The sequence below is a fragment of the Paroedura picta genome, chromosome 4 (genome assembly GCF_049243985.1).
Source record: "Paroedura picta isolate Pp20150507F chromosome 4, Ppicta_v3.0, whole genome shotgun sequence".
Taxonomy (NCBI): Eukaryota; Metazoa; Chordata; class Lepidosauria; order Squamata; family Gekkonidae; genus Paroedura; species Paroedura picta.
The window spans coordinates 97,006,866-97,033,951 of NC_135372.1; the positions used below are offsets into that span (position 1 = coordinate 97,006,866).

The 27,086-nt window shown below is 42.9% G+C and overlaps 1 protein-coding gene across 6 annotated transcripts in view; it reads left to right on the forward strand.

Moving 5' to 3' along the window:
• SCUBE3 (signal peptide, CUB domain and EGF like domain containing 3) overlaps positions 1 to 27,086 on the forward strand; it is a 146,073-nt gene that overhangs the window by 46,285 nt on the left and 72,702 nt on the right. For 4 of the 6 annotated variants that reach the window (XM_077334462.1, XM_077334457.1, XM_077334461.1 and 1 more), the window contains 3 exons: positions 8,029 to 8,163; positions 22,095 to 22,220; positions 24,318 to 24,434. In XM_077334462.1, the coding sequence (XP_077190577.1) occupies positions 8,029 to 8,163; positions 22,095 to 22,220; positions 24,318 to 24,434 (378 nt within the window). The remainder of the gene's footprint in view (positions 1 to 8,028; positions 8,164 to 22,094; positions 22,221 to 24,317; positions 24,435 to 27,086) is intronic. The other 2 variants (XM_077334458.1, XM_077334460.1) reach the window with 1 other exon arrangement.

Genomic DNA, 27,086 nt, shown 5'->3' on the forward strand with positions numbered 1-27,086 from the left:
GATGACATGGCCACACAAGGCTCCCCCCAAACTCCTGCTGGTTGCCAGGCATTACATGGTAATGCTGGATTAATCCAGTCCAGTTCATAAGTATAACCTCTTACACAGCCAGACTATTAAACTATTACCAAGAGGGCAGGGTAAAAAAATGGTGATAAAGCAGGGATGAAGTATTGGTAAATTGTGACAAGGCCCAAAAACGGTTAAACTGAGTGTGAAATAATCCCCTTTCAATTGGTTGTGAAATACATAGGCATTTGGAGAACTGCTTGCTTCATTGTTGATACAACTGCACTGAGTTGCTGCAGCCTAAATGAGTTATTTCCCTCTTATATATTTATTTTTCTGGTTTGCAACATTCTGGTTTACAACATTCCTGAGGTTAACAACACAGGAATGGGGGGAGGGGAATGACATTAGAGGATCCTTTTTTGCAGAACCAACAACATAACCAAGGCTGTCAGCTCAAAGTGACAATGGGGAAAATATTTTAAAATAACCATCAGGCCATCAGTGCAATGTGACTTCTGAGAAAACTTGGACGTGATGTCTTATCACATCTCTCTAGGAATCCGGAGCTTAATATCAAATAGATGGCAGAGCAGCTTTTAAACGAATCCTGGAGGAAAGCCAACAGGAGCTAGGGAGCCTCCAATTCAGGACAATGTCCAAAGGGACGATGGTAGAAACACTATGGGTAATGGTGACAGGAGTGTAATAAAACTTGACAGTGAGGGTAGGATAACAAAGGAGAGCCCAGATTGGGCAACAAAGGAGCAGAGGGAGGTAAGGGTTGTTAGAGAGGGAAACATGTTATGTTACCCAACGGGCGCAAATGCGCATGTGTGGCAGCTCTGTGCATGCTCATTTGCACCCGCCGGCGTGCTGGTGGCTGCGCCTCCCTCTCCCCCCCTCTCGCAGCAAGAAGCTCACCGGGCTGCGAGCTAATCGGCCACTTTAGCGGCCAATTTGCTTGCAGCCTGGCGAGCTTCTCACTGTGGGGGGGGGGGCGGGGCGGGGAGAGGCAGGCGTGGCCCCCATGGCCTGCTACCGAGGCTTTCGTGGCCCGATAGTGGGCTGCTGACAGGGTGTTGATGACATGCATTTTTATGGTCTGCTGCTTCAGACCTACCCGGCTGAATCTAGTTTATAGTAGTTCTTCAGAGAAGTGTTTGGTGAAATTATGGTTGCTTTCACAGAGAGATTTTTTTCCTGCATAGAAAGCTAAAGGGAAATATTCACAGGATGTTGTGCTCATTCCTAGTACATAGCATTGCCAACAGGCCTGGAGAAAAATGTCCTGTCCCCTTAGTAGAAGCTTAATGTGTTCATGGACATAAATATGACTGCCCTGAAAATAACACCCCATAAAAGGACAAGGCATTTTTTTCCTCCTGACATTTCACAACTCTACAAGAATTATGAATAACTTGTCTTATTACTTGCTAGGGTTTTCCCTTTAAAACCAGATTTAAAATAAACCTATTTTAGACTGTTTATGCACTGGAGGTTTCATGCCGGGTTGGAGGCTGGAGTTTTAGTCATGGCAGGTTGCCCCACCTCTTCCTGCACCCACATGGGGGAGCATTTGGACTGGTGCACCTCAGCCGCCCTATTTGTGCTCCTGCATGGGAGCTGGGGCTGTGAAGTGCATAAACGGTCTTAGTCTGTCTCAAAGGGGAATCCATGGAGTGGCTGTGAGCCTGCATGGTCTGTCTCTACTCCTCAGCTCTTTAAACGGTTTTTCCCCCCTCCTTGTGCTAAGCTGTACTATATCATTACAACGTGGCTTGGTAGGGAGAGGGAAAATGAGGGAGGAAGGGATTTCCAGGATTCAGGGACTGCTCATATTGGTGAACCATATGGGAATAGGATGTGTAGACATCATTCCCTCCCATTCCTATGACACAGTTGCTGTGGTGGTAGAGGTGCATTTTTTAGCCCCTTTGTGGATGCAGTTTATCACATTTCAGAGGATAAGGGCTGGTGAAGAAAGCAAAACCCTTGGCTTCATTAGCCTTTTTGCTCAAACTTACTATGCTTTCAATTCCTATTTCCCATGCCATTTCTTTGCTTGTGAAAGAAGAAAGTTCCCTGGAATCCTTTACTTTTTTGTGGACACTGCTCTTTTAACAGGCCACCTTATCTTTGACTTTGAGCCTTTTGCCAGCATTAAAGCTTTCATCTCACTGTCTTGTCAGACATTCTCTTGCCACAAACCTTTTAGTGTAGTTTTTTGAGAGCTTGAAGCTGCAGACTAGGGTATACTTCTGGTACAACATTCTTTTTAAATGAAACATGGGAGCCATTTAGTACTTGTCTGTGCCTCCTGTAGAGTTGCTTTGAAGTGTTTATACCAGGACTGCTGTGTGAGAACTTTTCCTTTTTTTTTTTAAACCAAGGGCAATTATTTACTTGGCCAAACTAAAGACTTGACCTAGGGCTAGAGCTTTTGGCTGCGTAATTTTGTGATGCTTCTCTTCCTTGCTACCATGCACACATTTTTACCCTCTCCCAATCTGGGAACCAGTCTTCTTTTTCACATTCTGGAAGGTGCAAGGGATACATATTTGGGGAGTGATACTGATTTTTTCCAGTGTGAAGGTCTGGTACTTTGGCTGTAATTTTAGAGAAGGAAAATATAATTATCTCCATTTAATAGCCCAATAGCTAAAAGAATGACACCTTTACTTATGAGACATTTGGAAACAAAACCCAACATACTTAATTTTGGCGTCCTGGTCAAACTGCAATTTTTGGGAGATTAGGAAATGCACAAGCTGAAACTAGGTAAAGGCAGAGAACATTGGTTTTCCGTTATTTAGAAAGCAAGCTATGCTTGATGGTCTATGAACAAATTTCAGAAGTCTGAAAGTCTGAATAAACCAGATGGCATCCTGGGAGATTATGAATATATCTTCCTAACAGCAGTAACTGCTGGTGGTAGTATTCCTTCTGGATTTTGCCTGGCAGGACAAATAATTAACTGGAGGTAGTATTGAGACTGTGAAAACAGCATGGGAGGCAAAGTTAACCTTTCTTCTCCCTTCTGTTGTGTCCCTTATCCATATCAGTGGCACTCTGCAGTCACTGTTTACCAGTAAAACAGAAGGAAAATATGTGAAAACATATCCCAGTGCCTAATCCAGCCTACTCTTAAAACTAGTGGTTTGGCTCCTAAGATTTCCAATAGTTAAGAGGCGTGTATCAAAGTCCTGCATATCTCTTAGACCTTCCATGTGATTAGAAAAACTAGGAAAATGAGAGAGAGAATTTGCAGAATAAATTTTGCAAAATTCCAGAAATTATAAACTGGATATATTGCAGCAGAATTTGATAAAAATGATTATGGAGTTTGTATAGCCTTGCCCATCGAAACAAGGCTATTTTTCTACCCAAAATATGAGCTGCCTGAAGTAGTTTGTCTACACAACAGATAACCTACTGCTTTCTGTCTGACTCTTTCATGCTCTTTAATTCAAAAATGTAATGCAGGAAGAAGAAAACATGGTTCTTACAAAAGACAGAGCAGGGCATTAAGGATTTGCCTCTTCTGAGATTTGTATAAGATTGTTTAGAACTTGGGTTAATGCTAGAATAAATCCTTGAATCATCCTTCACTGTATTCCTTATAAGATTATTTTGTAACCTTTTGAACCAGAAGAGGAATTTGAGCAATTGTCCAAATCAAAGACGGGGGTATTTAGGCTTCTGTCTGCCTTTGTTGCCTTTAATAAAATAGGTATTAAGTCTGCTGTCTTGTCTTTAGTCACTGGTTTTAACCAGTGAGTCTCAGCTTTCTTGGGGGTTAAATTTAAGGAAGTGTAAGTCATGTTAAAAGTGAGTGTTTTGCAGAGAGTTATTGGCAAGCAGCAGACTTCATTTGGCTAAGATAAAAGATATTATTAAGAAAATATAGCCTGGATGATTATATATGCAAGATGTCTTTTTGCCTTGTTGCAGCCATCTGATGTTATGGCTTAATATGGCTGGAGATACATGGAAGACCAAGGACAAGGAGAATTCCTACATACAAACTTCATAACCAAGAGGATAAAGAGATGAGTCTTTGGAGTTTATCAGTTTTTAGCTCTTACACTATGATCCCCTGAAATTGTCTCAAGGACAGGCTAGGGCAGTACCTACATCACTCTGTTGAGGATATAATACACTTCCTTTAGAACCAAAGCATAAACCTTGCTTGCTTGGAAGTGTTATCTGGCTTAAAGGTAAGCAGTAAGAGGCACTTTGCTCTGAGGGTAAGAATCTGCTGATGATCCCAGGACCCCGGGAGGCACGCCTGGCCTCGCAAAGGACCAGGGCCTCCATGAAGAGCTGCAGGCCCTGTCAGCTCTCTGAGTTCTGCAGGGCCTGCAAAACGAAGCTCTTCAGCCAGGCATTTGTCTGAGGCTGGGTGGTGGCCGAGGGGATAAGATTGGGTCCCTCTCCCCAGGGGCCAATATTAGACTGGTTCCCTAGATCAGCTGTCCCTAACTGCCGGTCCAGGGACTGGTACCGGTCCGTGAATCAGTCGCTACCGAGCCATGGCTCCTCCTCGTCCTCCTCCCTGGCTGCTGCCTCGGGGGCTGCCCTGCCACTCTGCCGCTGGCTCACCTTTAGTGCTCTCCAGCAGCCACCATGGCTGGGGCTCCTCCTCGATGTGGCACTGTGCAGCTGCAGCTGACAGCAACCCCCAGTGGGCAGTGAGAAGTCAGGGGCGCCAGCGGGAAAGCAAGCGGAGCAGGGGCTCAGGCAGTGGTGACGTCCCTCAGCAAAAGACTACCCCTTCGGGCCTCAGTAAAATTGTCAAGCGTTGACTGGTCCCTGGTGATAAAAAGGTTGGGGACCACGGCAATTGTTCCACCCATTCCCAATTATCCATCTGCTCCCTTCTACTCATCCAGTAGGCCTGTGTGGGAATAGTTATTAATCACCATCATTATGATCGAGTCATTGTTTATGGGGTTTTAATGGGGAATTTTAATGGTTTTAATGTATTGATTTGTAGTAAATTATTGTGAACCACCGTGAGCCAGTTTCCAAGAGCGGCAGTCATACAAATCGAATCAATCAATGTGTTACTCAGGAAAGAACCCTTTATGTAAAAGAGCTCCAACTAACTTCAGCATTTGGGAGGTCCAGTTCTGATTTGGACTGTGGAATCAGGAAAGGAGGGCTCACGCTGGCCATGTTCCTGACCTCGGGGAGCCTCGGGGAGCCACTTTTCGGCCCTGGAAGTGTAAAAGATTCAATTTAAAAAGCAAAAACCGAGAAGCTCCATTCACAGAACTCCAGGCCTCTTGTGTTGTTTGACCCTCACTAAGCCTTTCCCATAAACGCCTGTATTTCTTTAAAGCCACACATTCTGGATATTTTTAAACCAAATTAAAGAAAATTTCTGGCCTCTTCACACTTTATTGTGAATGTTAAATTGTCATGTTTTGCGATCAAACCATCCTAGTTGACAGTTCCAGTGTCTGTCTGTAAGAAGCCATGCGTGACAGAAGATTTGGTTTTTCTGAGCATATGAGCCAATGTGTGTGTTTTAATTAGCCCCTTAGACATTTGTTCAGGTATTCAGGTCTGATCTGGAATTCCTTCTCTCTGCATGCTGTCATCGACCTGCTATTCTGGCTTTTCCGGAGTCTGCTCCATGGCCCCACTGCTGATGTCCGAGAGGCTCAGCTTTCCACTTAGTTGTTGGGTTTGAAATGCTCGAGTTCACAGGAGGTTTTCTTTGGCAACGGGCCTCTTGCCTTCTCTGTGTATGTGCTAAGAAGAGGTTGGTTGCATTTCTTGCATGATCTCTAGAAAAGCAACCAGATTGAGAGGGATACGGAGATGAAGAAAGGACATCCTTTCAGTCAGCAGTCCATTTAGTCATGCTGGAAAAAGTGACTTCAAGAACAGAATGCATATTTCTGAGCACTAGAAGTCCAGCCAATTACATGTTAAATGTTAAGAGGATACATGAATGGCATTCACAGTGGTATGAACTATCAGCCTGGCTAGACATGAATGAAATCTGAACACTAAGTACCCAATATATTGGTTAGTGGAATAGTTGTAAATAGCTTTCTAAAAACAAGGGTTGCATAAAAGCCATAAAAGCCAGACAGGATATGAAAAAAATGTTATGGCAAAGATGTACAGATAGACTAAGCAATGAGTATTAGGGCCAAGATATATGCTACAAAGCAATCATTGATGATGACCCCAGGATTCCATAAATTTGCCTAGAATTAATATCTCCTGTAGCAGCAAAAAGGCTAATCACTAAGCACTAGAAAAGCAAGCTTACACCTGCCATAAATGCCTGGTGTAGTAAGATATGGGAAATTCTAACAGACAAAATTGCCTCCAAGATTAAAACCACTCAGAGCCCCACCTATAAATAGCAATATAGAAATATGTCTTTCATTTCTGTTGTTTGTTGTATCAAATGAAAAATTTGGCTCTCATCCTGAAAGATTAAGATTTGTTTATATATGCTGAGAGCAACCATGGACTTTCTTGGTGATTTTGCTTACCATGGCTGATTGTGCTTAGCTTCTGAGATCTTACAAGAACAGGCTAGCCTGGGCTATCTAGTTAGGGCTAGCTTTTTAAATATATAGCAGTTATTACTGATACCTGTGGTAAGTTGGGTTCTTTTGATGCATTACAGCATCCCAAAATTTAACCATGGGATGGATGTGATTTATGTGAAGCTGTAATGGAAAGAAAATATTATGTAACCTTTAAAATAAGGAGTGTATTTTTAAGTAGTTGGAGAGATGTCAGGGTCAGGGTCACTGCGATTGAGAAGGTTTTCAAAAACTCTATGACTTTTCTTCCTTTTTTAGGCCCAGGAGGGCAAAAAGTCAGGGGCCTGTATTGTGCCCCAATCCAGAAAGCGATTGCTTGTTAGGGCTAAAATGTAGGGAATTTCTCAAGGCTCACAGCATCATAGCTTACTGGTGAAATTCTGTTTCTGTAAAGAATGTGATACAAAATGGGGAGGAATACAGTAATGAGAAGCAACAGGACTATACAAATCCCCAATTCCAGTCTTTCTTTCTTGTTACCGCACTTACTGCAATACAACATGCCTGGTCACCACATCTGACTCCATACTCTGTATTTGTGTTCTAGAACACTTTTATTAAATGCTAGACAGGTATTATGATAGGCCAGTGTGTGTGTGTGGAGGGAGGGCCTATATATTGCATCCCCATGAGGTGTGATAGAGACCTCAAGAGCTCTGTGTCATAAGTGGGTAGTATTATGCTCAACTTCAGTAGTTCACTTTTCTACATAGAAATAAATAGTTCTAGCTCACTGACTTGGAATAAGCAAAGGACTTCTGCACAGAAACCACTGAGCTGGATCCCTGGCCCAAAAGAAGTTTGCCTGGCCTCGACCAGGGCCAGAGCATTCTCTGTCCTGGCCCCCACCTGGTGGAATGAACTTCCAGAGGAGATCAGGGCCCTGACGGGACTAAAACAGTTCTGCAGGGACTGCAAAAGGGAGCTCTTCCACCAGGCATTTGGCTGAGGCCAGGCCAACCAACCAACATCTGCAGGGCCCCTGCCCCTCCCCTCCCCCCAGAAACCCACTAAGACTCCTGGACTGTTCGAGTTACCACTGTTTATGTTATACTGTTATGTTTTACTGTTACCCGGTTATACCAGTTAATAATATGAATGTTATTATATGTATGGTTTCATGTATCGTTTCAGTTATATGTAAACTGCTCTGAGCCTTCGGGAAGGGCGGTATAAAATATGAATAATAAATAAATAAATAAATAAACCTGCTTCTTGCCTTCGGGGCTGTCACCCTTAAGAATCAAGTTTAATTCTCTTGTCACAGTTGCATCCAGCTCCTTTATCACTGGGCTAGAGTATGCTTGATGAAATATTGGGAACTGGCTTTTATCAAGACAGAGAAAAACTAGCATAATACATGTTTATATACTTGTGTTATATAAACACTGTGATGTAAGCCTCAGAGACTCCTCATTCTCTTTTTTGCTTCCTGAGACAGATGTGGATGAGTGCGCAGAGGGGAATGGTGGCTGCCAGCAGACATGTGTCAACATGATGGGGAGCTATGAGTGCCACTGCCGTGATGGATTTTTCCTGAGTGATAACCAGCATACCTGCATCCAACGCCCGGAAGGTTGGTCTTAAATGTCTTAACCTCTTGTCACAGTTGCACCCTGGTCAAGTTAGTCTCAAGCATGTTGCTGCTACAAAGTCAGTTTACTGCAGCTGCACTGCTTTTGCCCAGCTGGAGAACTCAATCACCTCAATAGGGAAGAGACATGTATTCCCCGGGGGTCATGATAATCTGCAAACCTAAGTAGACCTACAGCCATTGAAGTGAATGTGTTTATCAAAGTGTACCTCTTCCTAGGATGGCACTGCCAAGTGACCAACTTGTGTAAAACACAGAATAGTATGGTATGCATCTGTATTCCGTGTGCCTGTATTGTTGGATTCTTTCTTTCTTTCTCTCTTTCTCTCTTTCTCTCTTTCTCTTTCTCTCTCTTTCTTTCTTTCTTTCTTGTTAAACTTACACCCCATCCCTCTCAACAAGTTGGCTCGGGGTGGCTTACAAATAAAAGGCAAACAGCCTTTACAATAATAGATACAATAAAAACATTAAAATCAACACCCCCCCCCCAATTAAAACATAACAATCAAACCCCATGAATGACAAAGCAAGGCAGATGGTGGTCAAAAAAACAAAAACAACTCTCCAATTCCCATCCTGCCACCCGCATCATACCATTAATGGCATATGATGGAAGAACAGGCAGTCAGATGTCATAGGGCAGGACTCATAGATTGATCAGTCAACCCCATCAGGGCATGGGAGACGTGCTGCCAAATCCAGGCCCTTCCCACTCAACCACAGGAGCTCTGTCTCGGAAGGGTTGAATTTCAGGCGACTCTGCCTGAGCCATCCAGCCATTTCTTCCAAACAGCTGGCAAATGCTTCCTGGTGGGGGGGGGGAGTCCGGCTAGCTGTCCAGCAGAAGATAGAGCTGGGTGTCATCAGTGTACTGATAGCACTCCAGCCCAAAGCCTCGAACCAGCTGGACTAGAGGGCTCATATAGATGTTGAAAAGCTTAAATAACTAACATTGGACAAGTTACATTGCCTTTTCATTTGTTCTTGTGGAGTCAGTGGCATCTGTTCAAGAACTGATCACCAAGTAAACTGGAATCATGGGCAGACATTGAAGGCAAGCTGAGATCTTAACATCTTCCTCCCTTTGTACTATGTGCAATAATAGTAGCAGGAAGTTTGAGGGGGTGGGGAATGAAAGCAAGCAGTGCAGTCATTCTAGCACTGATTGTAATTGTGCTAATCAGAAGCATCTAAAGTTGCTCAGATGTAGTTGAACATTTTGCTGATCATCTCTCTGCTCACAACTGGCGAGTAGAATGTGGGCCAAACCAGTAGATGCTCAATCATAATCAGTGCCATGTAAGTACATTCTAGTCTTAATTGTTAAATATATTTATAAGCTTGCCTTTCTTCCAAACTAGTGGGACCCTTGACACTAAGCCTCTGAATCTCAGTGCTAGGAAGCAACATTGGGGGAAGGTGTTCTGTTGTTGGTTCCTTGGAGGAACTGGTTGGCCACTGTGTGAGACAGAATGCTAGACTAGATTGATCACTGATCTGATCCCGAAGAGCTCGTCTTATGTGCTGAAGAGAGCCAGTTTGGTGTAATGGAGTGTAAGGAGTGCGGACTTCTAATCTGGCATGCCAGGTTTGATTTTGTACTTCCCCACATGCAGCCAGCTGGGTGACCTTGGGCTTGCCACAGCACTGATAGAACTGTTCTGACCGGGCAGTGATATCAGCGCTCTGTCAGCCTCACCCACTTCACAGGTGTCTATTGTGGGGGGAAGAAAGGGAAGGCGACTGTAAGCCGCTTTGAGACTCCTTCGGGAAGAGAAAAGCGGCATATGAACCAACTCTTCTACTTTTTCTTAATAATAATAATAATTTAAGATCCAGAAGCATTTTAAAATATCAGAAAATTACTAACTAGGATGTATACAATGGGGATGGGATAGGATGATCACTGGGTCAGATTCTGTTAATCTTCTTTGGCAAGCTAAGTATGTAAATGAACCAGGCACAGTTCCTATGTTCACAGAAGCTGTTCAGTATATAAATTCAGAATCCTAGTCACTCACAAAGCTCTTGATCTGTAAGTGCCCAAAATTAACATCTGGTTGCAGTCGTTAAAGAGCTGAACTTCTCTGCTCAAGCAGCACAATTCTGGAGGCCCTCTGCATTTCATAACTCATGTGTTGTCTATTGTCTTTTGGCTACTGATGTGTTTATAAGAACAAACAAATTATAGCCTAATGTTAATAAGATGTTAACTACTGCTAAACCACTTCAAACAGGACTTTTTATATAATGTGCCAATTACTTTTTGTATCGGCACATTCTATACTAGAAATCTGTTTTATGATATCCCAGAATTAAAGAGGTTCTTTTGAGGCTGTTTCAACCAGTAGCAGTTTTAACCTGTAGCAGCTATATTTCAGTTACCCACTTTCAACCTGGTTGCTGTGGTTGGCACACAGAAAACTGGACATAGATCAGCTTTTGGCACCTGGCCTCAACTGTTCATTAACATTTAGTTCAGCCTAATTTAAGATATAATTCTATGGAGCTTTACTTCGATCTATGCTCATTGAAGTCAGTGGGTTAGACTGGAATGATTCTGCATAGGATTGTATTGCTAGAAAAGTAAGGCCTACTGCAAAATTGGCCTGTGAGTGTTGGTTAAGTGGGTCTCTTCCCACTTCAGCACGGGATTACAGCAATACACACCTAGCTTTCATTTCCACCCACTGGATCAACTGGATACTGGACTGATAGTGCTGTGATGGAGATGGGTTAAACGGCAAACTGGGAGTGTGGGGAAGCAACAGTACAACTGCATCACCAAGACCCATTATGCACAGAGGGGAAAGTCCGCCTCAGAGCTGGAACGACAGCAGCGGAAATCCCCAATAATGCACGCTGCCGGCAATAATGCACGCTGCGTATGCTGGCTCACCCACTTCAATTTCCAGCAGCCTGGACGCACCGAGCGCAACCGCATACGTGTCGTCTGTGCCTGCGTGTGCCCTCGGCAGCCCAGCTGTTGGGCGCTTCCGGCACAGCGGCCTGCTTGACTGCCTGGGTCCGGGAAACCCCGCACTGTGTTCCCGTCCCGTTTGCTCCACATTGCCGTCTCTTTGGCCGTCACCCCTGGCTGCTCCGGACATTGCTGCTGTGCCATTCGTACATGGATTGCCGCGCAGCTTCCTCCTCCAGATCTTCCGTCCAACCCCCACCCGCTGTATCGGCGGCCGTGCATAATGGGTCCAAGTGCTGAAATCTGGACAGGAGCATTTAATCTGCATTTTCATCAGCACAAACAGGTTATGTAAATATATATCCATCAATACGCTATCGGTCTGCTTTCATGCTAGCGGTTTAGTTTCATGGGTCACTTTTGTCTATGGTCTAGAAAAAAACATTAGCTGGGTCAGCCAAATAGAATAGTGATAGGAGACATAATTGTGTTTATTAATTTGAAATATTTATAAACCCACCTTTGTGCTGGGCATCCCAGGACCCAGGATGGGTAAAAATAATATAAGAAGAAGAAGAAGAAAGAGAAGAAGGAGAAGAAGGAGAAGAAGAAGAAGAAGAAGAAGAGTTGGTTCTTATATGCCGCTTTTCCCTACCCAAAGGAGGTTCAAAGCGGCTTACAGTCGCCTTCCCATTCCTCTCCCCACAACAGACACCCTGTGGGGTGGGTGAGGCTGAGAGAGCGCTGATATCACTGCCCAGTCAGAACAATTTTATCAGTGCCGTGGCGAGCCCAAGGTCACCCAGCTGGTTGCATGTGGAGGAGTGCAGAATCGAACCTGGCATGCCAGATTAGAAGTCCGCACTCCTAACCACTACACCAAACTGGCACCAAACAAGTTGATAAAACAATAATAATTAAAACAACAGATATAAAGAAATTTAAATCACCTTATGCCTTTACCATCAAATTCTTCCCCCTTTGCTCTGTTTCAGGCTGCTCCAAAAGTTCTTCAGAATAACTCTTGTTTTACAGCCTTACTGAAAGGCCAGGGGTCTGGACCCTTCTAACCTCTTCTAGAAGGCTGTTTCAGTGAAATGGGACAGCCTCTATAATAGGTTGAGCCTGTTTTGTAATCCCTGTAGCAATCTTCTTGGGAAAGTCTATTATCGCTTCCATATAACAAGATATGGAGAGAATCCTTGGGGCTAAGAAAAAGGTCCTGATGACTAAGGCCATGAGGGACTTCATTGCTCTCTCTTGTAGCCCCTATGCTACAGAAGTGCTACATGAGCAGTGAAGGGAATTCTGCCACCAGCTTTGTCAGGAACTTCAGCATTTGTATTGGATGCTGGCTGTTAGGCAGGCAAGCTGCTTAGAGTTTTTTTGGAGACTATGATGTCATTTAAAGAACCTGTAGCTAAATCAGACAAGCTTTTTGATCCAGGCATCAAAGACCCTGCGGGTCCCTTTCAAATGCATCTCAAACATTAGTGTCAAGTAAAAGTGATTAATATCTATCCCAAACAATTTACTGAAGTAGAAGATAGGGGGATAATAGTCTTATTAAAATAATCAAGAAGACTCGCCTTTTCTGGTTTATTCTTGTGTGTTGGCTTTGTCATCTCATCATTAATGCTTATTTTCAGTTGCTTGGACTAGCCCCTAAGAAACACTGAAACATCAAAAAGTTTGTTTTTTGTTTTTATTAATATCATAGGATAGGATGTCTACCACTGACAAAGGATTCTGTTTTGATTTTTTGATTTTCCCTTTTTTCTGGCTAGATAATTTGTGTTAACTTGATGCTTTTGAGTTCCCATTAGAAATCATCCATGCACCTGGCCCCTATTACAGTTCAAAGCAGCTGAGCTGATTGATCCATGTCCCCGATTCTTACCGTCTCACTCTGCCTGATGCGGTTTCTCTCCCCACAAACACTATTTTGATTTTCTTGTTAACCATTGAAAAGTCACTTTCCTTGTGTACCAGCAAGGGACAGTGATAAAGTTAAAATAGACAAGATGAAAGAATTGCAAACCTTCCAAGCTTCTGAAATGGTCAGATATCTTGAGATATCTTGAGCAATTGCACCAAGATCCAGGAGATTCACAGTGCAGTCCTAAATGGAGGCATAAACTTATTAGGAAGTAAATCTTAGGAACTCAATGGGATGTACCTCTTACTATACATCCTAATAATCAGTCTAGCAGCAACCCATTTGCTTCTCTATTTGTCTTGGGTGACAGTCTTTCCTAAGTATACCCCAGCTTTGCAGGATGGAGCTGTACTGTAACTTGTACTCATTGTCCTTGCATGGATACTGAATATAGTCCTGCAGAACTAAATCTTGGACTGTTGTCTATGTGGCAGTTTGTGAATAAGCTTCTCCACTGATACCTCACCATTTGTTCTTTGGTGCTACCACAGAGGGTCACTGCGTAAGTGCACCCTGCTTAGTTCTCTTCTTTTCAAGTGAGGCTGCCAGAAATGGGGGCAAGGTCAGTCAGGGTCTGCAGTGACAACTGTTTTTATGATGTTAGCTGACCATAAATTGTAGCTTCTGAGAAAATGAAACAAGTTCTTCCAAAATTCATTTCATGCACACAGCTGGACAGCCATTGGATAGAAACAGACATTATATTTAATGGGCTGGATTTAAACCGAGAATTTAGAATTGAAGAAACATTATGTTTTCCCTACCCCGTTTCTGAACAAGAGAACCTGGGAACACAGTGTCAGTCAAAGATGTTTTTGTCCTTGGTGAACATATGAAACTTTGTCTACCTCAGTAATGTCTACTCTGGCTGGGAGGAGCTCTGAAGGTTCTCAGGCAGAGAAAGAGGCTTTTCTAACACCCACTACATTAGCCTTTGACTGGAAATGTCAGGGATTGCCCTGGGTCCTGCACTAAAAAGCATATATTCTACCACTGAACCATGACCCTTTCCAACTGTTTTGCTTGACTACTCGGTGCTTGGGGAGGGGTGCAGAAGTGAGGAGGAGAAGGTTGCATGTAGAATGCTTATCTGTCCCCTGCACTGTACTATGCACCATCCTCCTTGTATTATGCCTCTTTCTGCCCCAGTGAATTGCAGTGCTGATGGGGATGAAAGAAAATTGGTGCCGCTTGTGTGGATGGTGTGCTTGAATGGATGTACTGTCTTGTCACAGAGTCTTGAAAACATATGTGCTTTTTCTATTAATGCATCCTTCATGCTCAATTTCCACAGTTTCAGGGAATAGTTAAAATGCACCATTAAAAGTGGGAACTCCCTTTTGGCACCAGACAACATACCATCATACAGTGACCTTTTATTCTGGAAGTAAAGTTCCGAGCCAGTTTAGGAAAAGGTAAAATCTCATCTCACTCCCTATATATAAATCCACAGGAGGCATGGGAAATTAAATCAAGACTTTTTCAAATAAAGAAAATGGTCACAAGCTACCCTTTCCTCACAACATATCTAAGAATAGTCTTCAGGAGACAGAATGATCAAAGTACAGAGACTCCATGATCTATGATCTCTGAATGACTATCATGTAGAAGACTAAGGATATGAACATCTGCTAAATATACCCTGTTTAGTAAATGCAGTTTTTCCTACGTTGTAATTCTCACAGGACTCTTCAGTGTTGTTGTAACTACTCTGTTCAGAACCAAGATCTCCTATGAGGTCGTATAGCCTTGCAAATCAGATTTGGCAAGGCACTAACAGCACCTCTGGAGTAAGTTTGAGATTACACCCTGGACTGCCAGTAAAATAGTCAGACAACGGTTGCGGTTGCTTCAGTTCTACTCACCACATTGTAAAATGCTATAAGAAAGCCTGAGCTTCCTATGTGGTGCTTCCTGGAGGGAGCAAACCAGCAGCTGCTTGTCGGATGCTCATACTTAAATGAGATGCCTCTGTGAAGGTCAGAGAATTTCTTACTGGGATTAAGCTGGTTGTGACCATACTAGGTTCTTCATCTCTCCTGTCTGTCTGTATGTTTTGTTTTATTGCATTATGCTATATAAAATCTCTTCAGTGTTCTCTTCAGTACCCACAGGACCCAGCATTTACTGCTAAGGTTGTCGGTGACCTTTCCTTGTTTCCCTGGAAAGTGAAGCCGTTAAGCTATGCGGGTCAGTAGATCAGCTTGCCAGTTCAGTTGGAACCTCAGAGATTATATCAGGAAAAATGAGATGCAAACATCCAGAATTCTGTTGATTAGCTTAAGCTCCTAGCCAGGGAAGTAGTAATGAGTAAGTGGTTGGGATGGGAGGAGATGAGATGAGATATTTGGGGAACAGACCATGTCAGGAAAGGGAGGCAGCTGAGAAAATGAAAGCTATTTTCCAGAAATGCTTCCTAGTTCTTTCTCTCTCTTATTTTTCTATTGCTGATTGTAAACAGTATTACATAGGCTATACTGTTGGCAAATACTGTGGAAATGAGGCCCATAAAATATACCATTGGTTTTCCAGACCCTGGGTGGTACTTGTGCTGATAATAGACCTCTGTTGGTGCTTCTCAGCCACTAGCTTTCCCACTTTCATGACAGCATTGTTCTTGTATGTATTCGAAAACAGTGCTATAATTGTGTGTGTGGCAGGGTGGGAGTGGGGGTTAGACCTATAATTATAGCCCCATCATCTCCATCACTCTCTCATTGTACTTGGGCCAGGATAATATCTTCCTGCCTCTCCAATACCTTCTCTGAAACTCCGGGCCTAGCATATTAGCAGTGAAAGTCAAGTTGACTATATTGGTAGGTTGTGGTTCCACAGGACTTTGGTAACACTGGGCATATTGCTGACACCATAATTCCTCCAATAGTTTGAATGGAGATCCCCAGACAATAAGGGCTGTTTGGGGACGTTTTGGATACGGGGCCCCATTGTGGTGCCCATGAGCAACATGGCACTCCTGACACCTTTCCTGGTGCCCACTAAATGTTTTTAGAAAGTGGATGGAGCCAGGTCGGGATTCTGCCCTGCAAAGCTTCCAATTGACTGTTAGATAGTTGATTAGCTGTGCTTTGTTGCTTTGACAGCAGTTGCCACCACAGCATAAGGATCTCCACTGCATGACTGAAGATGACAGCCATTTTTTGGCAGATTCAACCTCCGGTGGCTGTGCCTGATACACTGTATCAATTCCAAAGGTGCTCTCAGGCTCATAAAAGTTAGGGGCCCCTGTTCTGAAGAATTCCCCCCACCATGTGGTATACATCTGCTGTATATTCCATGATCTTAAGCAGAATCTTTTTGCCTCATGTCTGAAGAACAATGAAAAGATGGCTACTTTTCTCCATTGCCAAGTCTTGATCCTTTGTTTTGCTTTCTATAAAATATCTGAAGTAATTCTTTCCAAAGGAAAATATACAAAGACCAACTCTAAATGGTCAATTATAATTTGCAGTCTGTTCAAATCATCATTCAAAATCCCACTAAACCAGTTTCCAAGAAGGTGTTAGGGTGGAACTTCAATTTAGAAGAAAAATGAAGCTTTCATGAAAATAGCAATCCTGTACTAAACATCTCTGCTGCGATGTGTAGCAGAACCTATTCTGTATCTTCTTGTCACCACAGTGCATTCTTCCCATCATTAAACAAGCTTTTGTGAACGTGGTTTATGCTGAGGTCTCATTTTGCCTGTCTTTCTGGCATTGTTCGCCTTCATTAGTGGTTACAGTAATTATCACTAGTAAAAACGCCATGAAAATTTCACTACCTGGTGAAATTCTAAGCCTTTAAGATGCCTCTTGGTAAATGTCTCCAGGTTAAGAATCTTAAGATGTGCATATGCTGTTCACCAGAGCAGTGATTAAGAAATGATGGCTCTTGTTAAAGGGTTAGTTTAGCATGATTCTGTCAGCAGTTCTTTTGGCAGACTGGGGGTGCAAAGAGAGAGCTGAACCCTCTCCTGCTAAGAGATGAACTGGTCTGCCAATAATAACAGTGATGCTGAGGAATGGAAGGGATCCAGATTGCTGCTGACATCCTCAGAAATCTGCCTGGGATGGAGCTGTGTTCTGTTGCTTGAAACATAAGTGCCCAGTAGGTCCTCTTGCTGACAGTGCCCTGTTGTCAGGCTTAGTGAAAAGGGCTCAGATTTGTTCAGCTGTTGTATCTACTGATTCAGATGGGAAGTGTTGATAGAATAATTAAATTTACAGCTTTTCTTGCATGTAAAAAATTTACATCTTTTATTTCAAAAACTTAACTGTTCAATTGTTCTAATGTTTTCATTTTTACTACCTTAAGGATCCTGACTGGGTGAAAAGGTGGCATAAAAATGTATAAAATAAATTCAGTATAGACTCCTGTGTAGTGAAGTGGGAACATTGTTGGAAGGGAGGAATCTCAAAGGGAAAAAGTTGGAAAGAAAGGAGAGGAAAAGTCAGAATAATGTATTGTGCAATTGATCTGAAACTGTTGTTGTGTAATTCTCGAATATCTTCCCTCTTTCTTTCTCTTTTCTGGTTCCCCCTTTAAGCGTGACATTTTCCAGTGGTAGATCAGTGGAAAAGTCTTTGTTGCACTGGGTGGCAGAATAAAAGGTGGGCAGAGCAGTGAGCTAAATTATAGGAAGAAGAAGAGTTGGTTCTTACATGCAGCTTTTCTCTACCCGAAGGAGTCTCAAAGCAGCCTTCCCTTTCCTCTCCCCACAACAGACGCCCTGTGAGGTAGGTGGGGCTGAGAGAGCCCTGATATTACTGTTCAGTCATAGCAGTTTTATCAGTGCCCTGGCAAGCCCAAGGTCACCTAGCTGGTTGCATGTGGGGGAGCGCGGAATCAAACCTGACTTGCCGGATTATAAGTCTGCACTCCTGACCACTACACCAAGCTGGCTCTCTGGAAATAGGATGAAAGCTAATTCCAAAGCAACTATTGTTGTAAGAGGAATTTACAAAACATGATAACCTATTCAGTATAGGTCTGAAATTACACTGAGCCTTTCCATGGTTTAGTGTAACTGCTGAAAAGGCTTTATGCTTTTTTGTGGCTCAGAAACAAAAACAAAACGTGGGACATTTAACTTCTTCAGAGGCTTTGGTGCTGTCCATGCCTACTATCTTTGTTACCAACAATGTGAGGCAGCCTTGAGATCCAGCATTTGAATACAGAGTGTGGGAATAAAAGAAGAAATAAAAATATAATAACTACCCATCCCTAATTACCAGTGGTTTGGAAAATCCTTTGATATTTGCCCCATCTGTCAAGTGGACATTGCCAAACCTTCCAGCAGCAATCCCTCCCCATGAAATATGGCACAATATGATTCATTCTTGGTAATATAAGAATATTGTATACTATTGCTGAACCTCTTGCAGTTCTTTGTCAAGGGCCTTTATGCAGCTCATTAGTGTAGTTCCTGGCATTTAACACACAGGACTAAAGAAACATGGCTAGTCAGTGGAGAATCATAGAATCATAGAACAACTGAGTTGGAAGGGACCTCCTGGGTTGTCTAGTCCAACACCCCGCACAATGCAGGACACTCACAACCCTATGTAGCTTGCTACCTCCTTGAACCTTCACAGAATTAGCCTCTCTGTCACATGGCTATCCAGCCTCTCTTTTAAAATTTCCAAAGATGGAGAACCTACCACCTCTCGAGGAAGCCTGTTCCACTGAGAAACTGCTCTGTCAGGAACTTCTTCCAGATGTTTAGATGGAAATTCTTTTGAATTTATTTCATCCCATTGATTCTGGTCTGTCCCTCTGGGGCAAGCAAGAACAACTCTATTCCATCCTCTATATGGCCTTTTAAATATTTGAAGATGGTTATCAGATCCCCTCTCAGTTGTCTCCTCTCCAGGCTAAACAGACCAAGCTTCCCCAACCTTTCATCTTATGTCTTGGTCTCTAAACCCCTCATCTTAGTCGCCCTCCTCTGGACATATTCCAGTTTGTCGATATCCCTCTTCGTGGTGCCCAAAACTGAACACAATACTCCAAGTGAGGCTGAACCAGAGCAGAGTAAAGCGGTACGATCACCTCCCATGATCTGGACATGATACTCCTTTTGATACAGCCCCAAATCCCATTTGCCTTTTTAGCCACTGAGTCACACTGCTGACTCATGTTCAATATATGGTCTACTAAGACCTCTAGATCCTTTTCAAACATACTACTGCCAAGAAAAGTCTCCCCCATCCTATATTGGGGTATATGGTTTTAAAAATCCATTCTCCTGATGTAGGATTTGTAACTAGTGACTGGTACCGTAAGTAGCAAGGCTCTGATATGGATTAACAGATTCTCTGAGTTTCTGGGCAGGTTCTGAATCTGATAGTTGAACTAAATTATTCTGACTGCACATTTACATGATGTCACGTATTCTGATGTTTCTGCAGCCTGTGAGCTAGAAGTCTCTGCTTGTTTACCGAGAAATTAATGCAGCTGTATTCTGTAGGACCTATTGTCAAGTAAGAGTTACACTGTTGTCTTAGTACTTGAGCTTGGATTCAGTATTCTGTGGTGGGTGTAGTTTATCCACTAATGTTTCTCTCTTTCACACCCCAACATCTGCAGACAAACTGACCCAATCACTATGGCTCATCGCCTGCTTTAGCCCTCCCAGGCCATAACACAAACGGCATGGTCTTCCTGGCTCTTTTTTGTTGTTGTTGTTGTTACAGTGGGTGGCCAGCATGGAGAGATGGACCTTTACACTCAGAACTCAATGTCCTTCGTGCCAGAGCACAAACAATCCAGGGGTATGAGTCAGCAGCACCCTGTTTTGTTTGCTGTATGGATGCACCAGACAACAATGTCTGCTGCTTAATGCTGCCTCTGGCAGATTTACAGTGCGAAGAGAGCCTGAGGAATTTTCTTGACCCCTTATGGGGAAGGGGGTGGGGAGTGTGAAGTGACTGCCTGCAGTAATATTCTTATTGGAGCATACAATCAAGGAAGAGTAATGAAGAAGACAATAGGGTACAAGGCTACTTGCTAATAATTATGATTGGAAGAATCTGATGGGGATTCATGGGCTGCCAAAAAGAAAGTACTAAGTTCTGATTGGAGACTGCATAATTGTTAAATATGTGAGGGAGCAGAGCACCAAGCTGCTTTAAAAAATAAAATAGCTTTATTATGAAGAGAAACAACTTTGTATAGAAAGAGAGAGAGCGAGTCATAAAGCATTGTCTAATTGTTTGGTGTAGTGGTTAGAAGTGTGGACTTCTAATCTGGCATGCCGGGTTCAATTCTACACTCCTCCACATGCAGCCAGCTGGGTGACCTTGGGCTCGCCACAGCATTGATAAACTGTTCTGACTGGGCAGTGATATCAGGGCTCTCTCAGCCTCACCCACCTCACAGGGTGTCCTTGAAGCCTGAAAGTTTATTTCAGGGGCTCCTCTACAGTCAGAAGGTTGAAAAAGGCTGGTCTAAAAGCTTGTGAACAATAGGATCTCTGTGTTGCAAAGTTGTGCCTCTCCGAGTTTGTCAGACTTTTAACTAATCAAAAACTAACATTTGAGTTTCCAGGAGAGATTATGAGTTGATACAAAGAAATTTTTTTAAAATGCTTTTATGTAAGGAGGAGATTTAACTTTCCTATTACTATTTTAGATTCTTACATCTGCTATTTTCTAATGTATTTAGCTTAGATAATCATCAAAACTCAATGAAAACTTTATTCCTGGTGTTTGTAGAGATTGTCATTAATGTCATCTCACAAGAGCAAAATCCATACTATAATTTTCCAGTACTGTTTCCATAGAGACATTCATTGCTACCTCGTGCTGCCAGGATTGTGACCCCAAGATTGGGGGGCTTTACGCACCGGGATCTTTGTAGCAAATTGGTCACTGAATGAAAAATCGCCATTTAAAATAGTGGAATTCGTCGTTATGCATACCTGCCTTTGTAGTGGAATCCAGTGGCGTTTTGTAGCGTTTCCCACAGGCTTCCGGTCTCGGCAGAAATCGCTAGAAAGGAAGCGCTATTGCCAAGCTCGTCCCGCCCTTGGCCGTCAAGCAGCCAATGGGCAGCCGTTAGCATGCTCCCAAACAGCCCCTTTCCCTTTAAGAAAGGTTTTTTTTAAAAAAAAAACAGACCCATTGTAACGAATCTGTGTAGATTCGTTGCAACGGAGAGACCCATCCAGCTGCCTAATGTGTTTGAGCTGTTGTTTGATCGTTGCCACGCTGCCTCCGAGTGAAAAAAAAAAATCCCCCCCCCTCTCACGGGCCCGATTTTCGGCTGAATGAATGTGTAAAAATTAATGGGAAAATACATCAGCAAACGGGCTTTTCTGTGGTTTGTGCTTAGTGACTAAAGGGGAAGGACTGAAGCCAGGGAAGCCTCTAAACAGAAAGAGGCTCGCTGGTGCGTTTATCCCCGCTCGCTCGGAGAAAAAAAATGGCGATCGCTTCGCCGGAAGATCAGAGAGGAGAGCCAGGGGGAGGGACTTTGTAGAAACCACAACAATGTTAACGCACAGGTCTTTATCGCTAGTGTTGCTGATTGGTTGCAGGAGTGTATCGCTTTCCGGAGGGTGAATCCACTTTTGGGGATTTCCCTGAAAGCACTACAAGGAAGCGCTTTTTGCAGATTGGTTTCAGGTGTGTGGCAGATTGTCGACGACGTTGTGCAAAACAGCAAATCAGTAGCGTTTTCAATTGGCAACCATTGTGCTATTTTGAAGGCGTGCAAAAAGCCCCTGGCTGTTTCCTGTAGCCAGGGACTTTCTTGTATTCAACCATAGGAACAACCAGGCAGTTCCCCTTAAAGGGATCAGCTATGCTGTTTCAGTAGTTCAAGTCCCAACAAGTCTAGCCATAATGGAAACTTCAGCATGGCAGTGGCTGGGGATCAGTGTGGCTGTGTAGCCTGAGCACCATAGTTCTTTTAGTAAGAAAGAAAATATCTTGTGTGCAAGGATCAGCTGACCATTCCTTTGCACAGTTAATGTGAGCTGTCCATAACGGTTCCTTGCTTAGCAACTTAAGGGAGCAGAGTAGCTTTTATGTTGTTTCCTTTCTCTTTTAGAAGGAATGAACTGCATGAACAAGAATCATGGTTGTGCCCACATCTGTCGGGAAACCCCCAAAGGTGGTATTGCCTGTGAATGCCGACCTGGATTTGAGCTCACCAAAAACCAACGAGACTGCAAGTGTAAGTATCTGCAACAAAGGCCTGTCTCATTTAGAATTAGTCTTGATGGTTTTTATTGATTGTTGATATGGACCCGGAAGAAGCAAGAAAAAATACGAGTCTAATCATGTATCATAGTATTTAGATCTAATTCATTGATACTGAGGGTTCTAGTTTTTCATTTTTTAAAAGTTAAGTAGTGTAGTTGCACCTGCATATTAAAAGCTCCAGTAAATTTAGTGCAGTTTCCCAAGTTAAACTTTATTGCACTTGGTCATAGGCCATCGCAAGATCAGACACACAATAATATTGTTCAAAACAAACACAGATCTATCACAGTTATCAACTAAACAGAGTTTTAAAAAATTACATTACATTCTGCTCATTAGCTATTTAGAAAGCCCACAGTATTCACCACAAGGCCAGCTCGAATCTTACTTGCAGCTCAGTTTCCCAATTAAAGCCTTGAGAAAGGGTGAGACAGCAAAGTCACTAGATTGTGAAATCATTGTTTTTCTGCTGTTAAAAGAATGAGCTGATGATATTACTAAGGTGTATTGATACCAATTCACCATTAAAATAATATTAAGGGTAGTCGGAGGATGATGGCCAAGAAAAGAGACAGTACTAGGCTTACTCATACACCATTCAAGCAGCACCAGATACTAGTTCTCATACAAATGGAGCATATGCAATGAAAAATTGGAGAATTGGGTGCAGAGTGTACCTTCTCTGCCTGCTTCCATTTAGTTTTTGCTATAGCAGGTTTTGTGAAAACTGCTGACTTGGATGCACCTCATTTGTGCACTAATTATTACAGCTTTATTGCCTACATGAGGACTGCTGCTGCGATAGATTTTAGGCAGAATAATTTCCTTAGGCAGTTTATTTTAAAATCTCTGCTTAAAAAGTCCTAAATGTACTTCAGTTTTTATATACTGAGGATTACGTACTGAGGATGAAATTGCTAGAATGTTTGCGATTAATATAAGAGCTTTATTCCAGTGGGCTGCTACTTTCCTTGTGCTTGCCCCTGCCAACTATATTTTGGTGCATTATTGCTGGAAACGGGGTGCTTATTTGGATGAAATAGGCTTAATTCAGACATAATGTATGTAAGTGTACATTACTTTGAAACGCTTAGGCATATGCACTCCCTACTTCCTGTACTTATGGCTTAAAGACCAAAGATTTCTTATTTCCCAGAAAACCATAACTCATTGTGACATCTGAATCAGATGAACGGGTACATTGGTTTGTTCTCTTGCCTACAAGTTCTGATACCAACAAGGAATAAATGTAGTTTGGAATAATGATTTGTAGATAAAAGACAAAGTGCTCTAAAGATGCGTAAGCAATGTGGTCTCTGTTCTGTGGTGTCTTTTCCCTGGACTTTGTCTACATTTCTAGCTGTGCAATAAAATATATAGTAGGTATGCAGGTAACTAACTTCCCATGTGAAGCCATCTTAGATCAAAAATGGGATATGCTATAGTGGGGGTCCTAAACCCCTGGTCCGCGGCCCATAGTACCGGGCCACCAGCAGCCGCACCTGCCTCCCCCCCCACAGCGAGAAGCTTGCCAGGCCGCGAGCAAAGCAGCCGCTTCGCTCGCAGCCCGGCTAGCTGCTCGCTGCGAGTGGGGGAAGAGGCAGGCGCGGCCATCGGCACGCCAGCGAGGCAAACGTGCACACGCAGACTGCTACTCATGCACGTTTGCGCCCCCTGCTGGTGAAAATGCGCATGCATGGCAACTCTGCACATGCGCGTTAGCGACACCTGGTGGTGAAAACGCGCATGTGCGGCAACTGTGCACGCACGTTTACGCGCAGCTGCCACGCGTGCCGGGCCACCGGCTCTCCTCCACCCCCGGACGCTGTCCCTGACCACAAGAAGGTTGGGGACTGCTGTGCTATAGGTTGTGTCATCCAATAGGATATGGGATGCTGACCTAGTAGACCAAATAATCGATTTAATGTGATAAATGACTCTGTGCTTTATGTGTTAGCATTTCCAGAAGACTGATAGCTTGGGACATTTCTGTGTGACTGTGACTTCATGATGATAACATTCTGAAGCAACTATTTACCTTTTTTGCCTGAACTGTTGTCCATTGCAGTGACCTGCAATTATGGCAATGGAGGGTGTCAGCACACTTGTGATGATACAGATCAAGGACCAAAGTGTGGTTGCCATGTCAAGTTTGTGCTACATTCTGATGGGAAGACATGCATAGGTAGGTGAGAACCATAATGCAAATCTTGGCTGAAAAATGTTCCTGTGTGTGGTTTGTATGTATTCTTGTTAGGCAGAAGAATGTGGGTCTTTTGAAGCAGTAATTCCTATGTATTTAAAATTATGGGAGCTCATACTCTGATACCAGTGTCAATGTAAGTAAAGCCAAAGAAAATCTATTATTGTAAGTCCTAATTGCCCCACACTCTTCAAAAACAACTGTAAAGAAGGAATAAGAAAATAATCTAGCACTGAAAAGGTCACCTTTCTAAGGTGTCAGAAAGAAAGTAAAGCATCACATTAATGGGTTGTCGAGAGGCTACTTTCAATATTCTTCCATCATTCACATGTATGTTCTTAAAATGATTCTACATTGCATTAGAAAGTCCAGCTACCCTTTGATAATCTGGGATATTTAGGGGTAAATTAAGTATTAAAATTATCCTATTCCAGAACTATATATGGATACGGAAGGATGCATCTGTGCCAAGTGAGTGGGAGACAACTTGCTACTTGAGTTCTGGACATCCATACAACAGCACTATTCTGTAGCAGTCTTGCTACAACTGCAGATTCACTGCAGTTGCAACAGAGTTTCCGCATGGCAGGGTTTCCACATTTCGCCCAGCCATTCCTATTCCCCTGTGCCACCAAAGGATTCCCCCCCATGTTTTTAGATTTAAAAAATGGTAATTGACAAGTTGCTATGATGATAAAATGTAATGAATTTTCAGCTTGCATTTTGAAAACAAGTAACTTTTTAGCCCTTTTTGTTGTAGGGATATCCTTTCCCCTTATCTATCTACAATGAATGTGGCTATAATGAAGGTGGTCCTAACAGGCTGTTACAAAGTTATAATACTATAACAATGTGTCAGTCACTGATTTTTAAAGGAACTGGAAATATCCCCTAGAGACGTGGGGGCAGGGAGGGAATGGCCTCTCTTGGGGACTGAAGCAGGGGAATGGCACCAGTGTTGATAGTGGAAAAGATAGTGGGAAAAGGGCTTTCTCCTTTACACAGCAACCACCCTGACTTTGCTGCACTGTTCCCTAAAAATTTGTAATAAAAGCAGGCTTAGGAAAGATAGCAGGAAAGCTAAAGAAAAGCCAGAAGTTAAACAAGAACACTATGATGTGTTGTGGAAATATGGGGAACTCACTTCCCATTGATTCCAAAGGCAGACCAAATATCAAATTCGAAAATAACACAGCTTAGGTTACCTGGAGTCCTTGTTGATTGTGGGAGTACTTTAACACATTTTAAAGGGATTTTTATAGATGCTGATTCACAAATGGGCGAGAAACTCTTTGGTTGTAACGCAGAGGACCTGGGTCAGTAGTGCAATGCGGTTTGCAATCCTGTAGCTGAAGTGCTATCTACTGTTTTCTCTGTGCAATCTCTTCTCTTAACCTGGTACTTAAAACTTCTCAAACCAGATGTACTTCCTTAGAACCCCTGCAGGGAAGGTGACTTCACAGTTTCCAAGGTCAACTTAGTCTTAAATTTAATAGAGGGTTCTTTTTTCTTCAAGTTTCAGCTTCAATCTGCTATGCTATAATTTTGTGTTTTGCACTTTTTCATATTATAGGTAAAGCAAGGTTCTTCCCCCTCTCCCCCAAATGCTGTAAAATGTATAAAAATTGCCACTGTGCTGCTCCTTCCCTTTAATTTTCCTTTCCTCAGGGTAAATATGCACATTTTCTTCTGTCTGCATATGACTTTCCTTTTCGACTTTTTCACTTCCCACAAAGCTTTCCCCTGAATTGTGTTGTTTGATGCAAACGTTATGCTTCAACACTGTTTCTGTTTAAATAAAAGAATTGCAGGAACATAGAGAATCTTCTGTAAGAGCTGAAATGCTGCATGGTCCTAGTGGTGATATACACATATCTTCCCCACGGAGGAGAAATATGTCTATGCAATTTGGTTCTCCTGTCCACTTTTCCTTTTCCTTTCATACTCTGTGATAGCTTCCTTCCTGTGTTTTGGATCACTTCAGTAGCCAGACCAAATGATCTGCACAATGGGAAGCAACTCAGTTTAACTTCCAATCATACCATAAACATGCTATTGTATACAGCCTGAAATGAAGAAATTAAGCAAGTGACTTTTTTTCCCTAGCAAGGAGATGGAAGAGATGGGCAAAGTTTCATGTGCCTAGTTTTGTCATGTTAAGTTACACAGAAACTTTCCTGTTTGCCCAGGATTGCCAACTCTGTGTTTGGAAATTCCTGGAGATTTGGAGGTGGATCCTAGGAAGGGTGGGGTTTGGGAATCCCGCTGAAGAGGGGGACCTCAGTGGGGTGTAATGCCATAGAGCCCATCCCTGGATATGCCATTTCCTCCAAGAACCTAAGCTCTGGAGTCTGAAGATCCATTGTAATTCTGGAAGATCTCCAGGCCCAATCTGGAGGTTTAAAGGAGAGCGGCTGTTCAGTGTTACAGATACCAAGTGAAAAGAAAAGTACTGAACTCCTAGCCATCAAAGAAATTATGATGATTGACCAAATACTTGTAATTCAATTATTCATGGTTCAAATTACTATCTTGGTTCTCCTGCCCTTATGAGAAGGCAACAGATGAGCTAATGCAGTACAAAAGCTGCATGTAACAGAACATCCTCTCTGCTGGCTGAAATCATTGCTGCCT